Here is a 7,258-nt window from a genome sequence, read left to right on the forward strand (position 1 = left end):
GAGAGAGAGAGAGAGAGAGAGAGAGAGAGAGAGAGAGAGAGAGAGAGGAAACCTAAATATAAACAACAACACAACCATATGTGCCTTAAATGTTCACATTTAATATTTACGAATCAAACACAAAATATAATAAAATGTAATTGTTGTTTTCATAACTACCCTTTGAAACAAAAGACAGCTTATTTTCTCTTATTTTTACAGTATTTTAAAACTTTCAATGCAATATTCCCCTGAAATAAATGACTAAAATGTCTTCCTTTTCCCTTCATGTATACAATGAAAAGGAGTTTTGTGGATACTAGTAGGGGAGATCTTAGAAGCTGTCACTTTTCTCGTTACACAGAGGACATCCATCTGAGTGAGGTTCCTCAGGTCTGATCAGGCCACAGTCTACAGTGCTCAGCCAAGTATTTCAGCCTGCAGGAGGAGCATGTCACCAAGGAAAAGAAAATGGGAATCCATTCCATCCATTCCAAATCCTAGGAAAAACATGGTAGGTTATTTCTACTTTTTGATAACACAGAGCCCCAGCCCCATAAAATACTAGTGTGGTCTCTTAGTCATGAGTTTGCAGAACAGTCAGGAAGATCAAGTAATGTAAAGATAAAGGTAAAATACACTATGAAATATATATAAAATTTTCCAGTTTTCAACTTAGAAATTAAAATATCACTTGCCAAAATGTTGTTAATAACTCTTATAATCATTCTACTTATGTTGGTTTTATTTGGACTTTTGAGACAGGGTCGTCTTCTGTAGCCAAGGCTGACTTGGTCCCCTCTTAGACTTCTGAGGGCTAAGAATTGAGGCACTAGTCATCACACCCTTCTCCACTCATGTTTTAAAAAGAAAAGTATCTTCATTGTTGGACAATTCCAGTAAGTAGGAGCACCACTTACAGGTATAATATCATGGATATTGTATGTAGTAAGAGTGTTGTTCTCCTTTACCTGTTTTGTTTGTTTGTTCGTTTTGTGTTTAATTAAGCAGACTGCACTGTTGGGCCTACCTTGTTTATCTTTCATGCTGCATCAAAGAAAGAAATCAGTGTGTTCTGGTCATAGCTATCGAGAATCTCCAGGAGTACAGGTACTTTGGTTTTTACATTAGTGCCTTTGAACTTGAATTTATCTATGAAAAGATCAGTAATCATACCTAGAAAGAAAAATATTTGTCATTGGTTAGTTCTTTTAAAAATGCGTGTGGCATTCTATCATCAACTGAAATTCCATTATTCAACATATACAAGCCTAGAAAAGGTTGATGCTTTTAAAAACAGATGGGTATGTGGGGAAGGTTTGAAGCAACTTTCAAGACATAAATATTTGATCATCCTCCTAACAATGGGCTGTAACTGCTGATTCACACGAGCCACTGCCAGCCATTTTGAATTTCTGTTGACGCACACTGCATCACAGCAATTGCTGTTCCATCAGGAAGCGGTGTCTGAATTGAAACACTCCACCTATGGGCTTACTGAGTGCAGAGGTCTGGGAAAATTACTTCATCTTTGAGTTTTCTAGATGGAAAACAGGGACAACTCAAGTTGTCACTTACTTATACAAGAGCTTTGAGAAAAGTATATTTTAGGAAGAGAAAAAAGGAGAAAAAGAATATACCATGGATGGTATTGGTCCAGTGGGACTGAGTGCATGCCTGCTAAAAATTGGCAACACTTTTACCATAAAGTATACAGGTGAATATTTGCACTAAATGGAATAAAAAAAAAAGATTAGAAAAAGCCTTGTGTCAGTTTAAATCAGGCTTTATCATGAAGTCAATCAGATTAAGACAGATTTTACTGTTAAATGATTTACAAAAGTAAAACTTTGGTTTTCAAAGTCACTTTCTGGATTCTGGAATCACAGATGAGAGATGGTGGATCTGCACCACCATCATGTAAGGATGTTGTAAAAGAGACCCTGTGCTTGCCATATAGTGAACACTAAGATATCAGTACTGTTCATTTGTGAGAAAGTCTTCGGTGCAAAATAAATTATGTAGGCAAGTTAGTGGATCATTGTGGGCTGATGATACCAATGTAGGCAGTAGGCCTACATTTCAAGGAGAGAAGGGCCTAATGAAAGCTTTGCCAATAACGAGCAAGCTTTACTCTCATGTTTTAACTAAAGATTATTGAAAATGAAGATACAATCATTTACCTTGCAGAGCTGTTACAACAGTTAAATATCTCAAGAAAGATGGTACAGTGTGCTGCACACAAGAGATCTTAGAGAAAGACTGCAGTCAAAGTCTTCTCTTACTACCCCCTTCCTCCATCTCTGCCTTCTCTTCCCTTGGTCTTTTCACCTTCTTTCAGTACAGTCTGTAACATACCCAACTTATCACCAAAGCAAAACAAGTTTTGGCTGTAAACTTAAACATCACATAAATATCCCTACTAATTTTTGCCTAAATAGATTAAATGCTGAATTTTTATAATAGCAACAGAAACTGAAACAGTGTGATTTTTGCCTAAATAGATTAAATGCTGAATTTTTATAATAGCAACAGAACCTGAAACAGTGAGAAACAGTGTGGATGCCTAGGCTGTGTGGGTTGCAACACCTCTTCACTATACACATATATGTTCATGGTATAATTCCACTTTCACATTTATTTGCATTTTAAAGTAAAAAAGGTTAAGATGCAAGGACACATTGGAAAAATACATAAATATTTTGTACAATAAACTGGTTGCCACTGGTTCATGGCTGCTGTGATCTCTGTCTAGTTCCTTTCACAAGAAAATAAATAATCAGACAAACAAACAAAAAAACCCCAAAGAACTGCTGAAAAGAAGCACAGCAGGTTTTTCCAGAAAGGTCCACTCACCATAGAGTCTTTCAAGATGTGCAGGTTGCTTTTTGTATTCCTCTTGTAGATGATCTGCCTCTTCTAGAATACAGCGATACTCTGGAATCAGAAAGTTTGTGTTTCCCTCATGAACCTGCAATTCCTTATGTAAAATAGAAAAAGAAATAGAAGCACCTTAAAGGTCAGATTTTATTTAGTGTAACAATGTGTTTATAACTTAGAAAGCCCAGAGCTAACAGTTGTGTTCATGATCCCACTGACACACACCCTTACCTTCAAGGCATCAATTAACTGTACTTTCTTAGCCAAAAGCAACTGATATTCCAGCTTCGGGTGAATTAGCTTTAAAGTATGCTTGACTGATACTTCATTTATCTCTAGAAGAAGTTGGTCAGGCACAGTTAAGTCATTTTCATGAAAAACATTGTTATTATAACTGTAAAAAATTGGAATGAACAATTTTCCTTTTTTTACCATATGATATGTTGAGATTAATTTTCCTTTTTGTAGCTTCTTTAGAAAGCACATCTTTTAGGATGGATATTGTAGAAATGTTGTCAGATTTAAACACTCCATCTCCTTTTCTATAAAATCAATATATTTTTAAAGAAAAGTTGTAGGAGCAAGTGACCATAAATACATATTTTTAGCTAGTGTTTAGATTTCATTTAATTTTACATGATCTGAATATATCACTAAGGTAAAGCATAAATATGTATTCTGACCTTTGCCATACCAAGTCAGCTTCTGAACTCAAAACTAAATATCCTATGACACACATACATCTTAAGATGAAAAAAAATTTTTTTTTGAGACAGGGTTTCTCTGTGTATCCCTGGCTGTCCTGGAACTCACTCTGTATAGACCAGGCTGGCCTCGAACTCAGAAATCCACCTGCCTCTGCCTCCCAAGTGCTGGGATTAAAGGCGTGCGCCACCACTACCCGGCAAGATGAAAAATTTTAAGTACTTCATTTAAAATATTTCATGAATATTAATATTGTCAATAGCAAACCTCATATATAAATTGTATTTGGAATTGCTTATTTACACACCGACACACATATGCTTTTCTTTAATATAATCACAAAAAAAAACCTGTATTACTGTATTTTTATTCTTAAAATAAACCTGGTATCTAACCTGAGAGACATGTGATATTTTTCAGGAACAGCATCGACTGTCACAGCTTGTGATCTCAGGACCTTAGTTTTCTTTAGGATCCCTACTTCTCACGCTAGAAAGAAGGAGCACACTAGGCCGGGCGGTGGTGGCGCACGCCTTTAATCCCAGCACTTGGGAGGCAGAGGCAGGCGGATTTCTGAGTTCGAGGCCAGCCTGGTCTACAGAGTGAGTTCCAGGACAGCCAGGGCTACACAGAGAAACCCTGTCTCGAAAAACAAACAAACAAACAAAAAAAAGAAGGAGCACACGTGTAATCTCAGGGGTTAGGACGTCCCATGGAGCACACGTGTGACCTCAGGGGTTAGGACGTCCCACCAAGGACAAGGGTAAATTAATAGTGTTCAAGCTGCATTTTCAGATATTTGGGACACGGTGAAAATTTAAAATCTATGAGTTAATGAGAATTAACTATTTTTCAAAGCTATAGAAAACAGTCTCAACAACATCATAGCAGAAAAGTTCCCTAAGTCAGTCAAGGAAATGGCTATGCAGATACAGAGACAGTCAGAATGCCAAACAGACAGGGCCAGAAAAGAGCTCCTTGTCAGTAGAGTTAAACCACTAAATATTTAGAACAAAGAGAATTCATTGAGAGAAGCAAGAGAGAATCATCAAATCACATATAAAGGCAGGCTGAAACCTTAAAAAGCTAGAAAACCTACAGTTTTTCAAGTTTTGAAAAGAATAAATGCTAACCCAGACTACAGCTCCCAGCAAAGCCATCAGTCATAATTGAAGGGGCAAGAATTGTTTTTCATAATAAAAACAATTCATGACTCTCAGAAGGTACTTGACTGGATTCTCCAACTGAACAATAAGACAACACACACATGGGGGCCCAGAGGAAGGATAAGCCAGTTTTGAGTAATAACATTTAACCAGAAGAGAAAAGGAAAACACTAAAATACTACAAAATCAGCAAAAGGACAGACAATCATATACAGCTTTCAGTTATGAATCTGAATATTAATGGTCTCAATTTCCCAGTCACAAGTCAGAGACTTAACAGAGAGGACTGAAATTTAGGAACTATCTACCTGTTGTCTCTAAAGCCCATGTGTCATGTCACCATCAGAGACAGAGGCTACTATGGGTTAAATGAAAGGATAAATGTGTCCAAGCAAATGAGGTAATAAGCAGATGTCATTGTTCTGAAATCTGACAAAATAGACTTTAAACCAAAGCTAGTCAGAGAAGATAAAATGCCTAACTTCATATTGATGAAAGGAACAATCTGTCAAGAGGACAATATAATTTTCAACATACATGAACTGAACATGGGTCCACTGTATCGCATAAAACAAATATTAATAGAGGTAAAGTCACAGGTTAGCCTCCATACAAGAATAACAGGAAACTTCAACACCCCATTCTTACTGATTGACAGACCATCGGGGCAAAAAAATAGAGATATCTTAAATGGCATCACAGATCTCATTGGTTTAACAGACATCTTTAGAACATTCCATCTAAAGACTGCATTATATTTGTAATTCAAATATTGCCACAGGTTTTATATAGACATTATTGGAAAAATATTAATCTTTATATATTCATCTTTACTAATAACATTTTTACACTCATTAATTCTATTTACTAGCTTCTGTTGAACATTATAGATTTTCAGTTACATTATTCTGAAATTATTCCTGACTTAAAACAAATTAAAAATAGGTGTTTTATATGACGACGATTTAACAATTAATCTGATTTACCTGTATACACACTCAAGTTGTGTATCCAGAAAGGTATTCTGAAAGTAAAATGTTGCACATTCCCCTGCTGGAGGCTTTTCAGGAACTTCAGGCAGGCAGAACACTACCCAGGAGTGAACTTCAGCAAAGCTGAACTGGCCTATTAGAGTCAGTGTGTTCATGGGCCTGCAGTTTAACAGTAGAGGCATACATTTGTGTAGATCAGGGAAAAACTATACATACACGTTTATAAGCAGAATTTCAAATACAGCTAAACATTTTGTCCTATTAATTTTTTAACTTTTATACAGGGCTCTCCGTGTCAGTCTTCTTGCATGAGTCTCTCAAGTGCTAGATAGTTACAGGTATGAGCTACCACTCTCAGCTTTAAATAAGTACTTTTAAAAAGTTGTTATTATTGTTGTTGTTTTGGTTTTTGTTTTTTTGAGACAGGTTTTCTCTGTGTAGCCCTGGCTGTCCTGGAACTCACTCTGTAAACCAGGTTGGCCTCGAACTCAGAAATCCGCCTGCCTCTGCCTCCCAAGTGCTGGAATTAAAGGCGTGCGCCACTACTGACCAGCCTAATAAAATATTTTTAAATAATAAAAAGTATATAAGCACCTGGCAAAACACATGTCACAAAGTATTAAATTACTGTGTATCTCTTTCCTTCTTCTTTTGTTTACTCCCATGTTGTCCCAAAAAACTACCAGCATTAAGAAGCTTCCATTAGAAATATCAGGAATTATAGTTGATGGCCCTACCACTATTACTTGCAACAGAAGGGAATCTGATTTGAGGTTAGCACATGCAGACTGTTCATAGGGAACCACTGTGCCATCTAAATGCTAAATACTATTTGCTCTCGATAGGCACTTAAGGAAACTTGCTATTCCAGTAATCTCAGTATGGCAATAGGTGACAGTGAAGTCTAACTCAATGCAGCTTCCAAAATAAGACAAAGTACCTTGTATCTATTAGAAATATTAAAGTCAGAGCTAATTATTAAACATTTAAATTAAAATAATTTTTAACTTTTAAATGATGACATAACTACCAGATATACAATGTAAAATTATTTAGCTGTTAAGAAAAATGTAATTGTGAAATTTGCAGGTAAATGGATGGAGCCAGGAAACAACCATCCTGAGTGAGATACCCAGATCCAGAAAGACAAATACAACCTTCTCTCTCACATGTGGATGTTTGCTCGCTTTGATGCTTTCGATATATATGTTTCTTTTTGGTGCTCAGTGAGGTTAGGTGGCTAGTAAGAAATCATGGAGGAGGAGGGGCTCTTCAAAGGAAGAGGAAATCAAATCCAGTGTTATCCAGGGATAAAGGGGGATTAGAGCAGGAAGGTGAAATGGGGTGGGGGAGGATGGGAAGGCAGGGGATGTGGAGGGGATAGGTAACGCTGAGGGCCTTTTGAAGAAGCCACATGGAACCTACTACTGTAGAAGCTTCCTAATACACACACACACACACACACACACACACAAGCGCGCGCGCGCGAGAGAGAGAGAGAGAGAGAGAGAGAGAGAGAGAGAGAGAGAGAGAGAG

General features: G+C 37.0%; 1 protein-coding gene across 1 annotated transcript in view; it reads right to left on the bottom strand.

Moving 5' to 3' along the window:
• Positions 1-81: 81 nt before the first annotated feature.
• Positions 82-7,258, bottom strand: part of Bbs7 (Bardet-Biedl syndrome 7) — a 37,385-nt gene continuing 30,208 nt past the window's right edge. Inside the window, exons 15-20 of the mRNA XM_028764524.1 lie at positions 5,717-5,881; positions 3,292-3,401; positions 3,091-3,194; positions 2,836-2,959; positions 1,010-1,155; positions 82-479 (exon numbers count right to left, since the gene is read on the bottom strand). Coding sequence (XP_028620357.1) covers positions 1,022-1,155; positions 2,836-2,959; positions 3,091-3,194; positions 3,292-3,401; positions 5,717-5,881 — 637 coding nt within the window. The 3' untranslated portion in view covers positions 82-479; positions 1,010-1,021. The remainder of the gene's footprint in view (positions 480-1,009; positions 1,156-2,835; positions 2,960-3,090; positions 3,195-3,291; positions 3,402-5,716; positions 5,882-7,258) is intronic.

The sequence above is a fragment of the Grammomys surdaster genome, unplaced genomic scaffold, assembly GCF_004785775.1.
Source record: "Grammomys surdaster isolate TR1022 unplaced genomic scaffold, NIH_TR_1.0 62, whole genome shotgun sequence".
In the NCBI taxonomy this organism is placed as follows: domain Eukaryota; kingdom Metazoa; phylum Chordata; class Mammalia; order Rodentia; family Muridae; genus Grammomys; species Grammomys surdaster.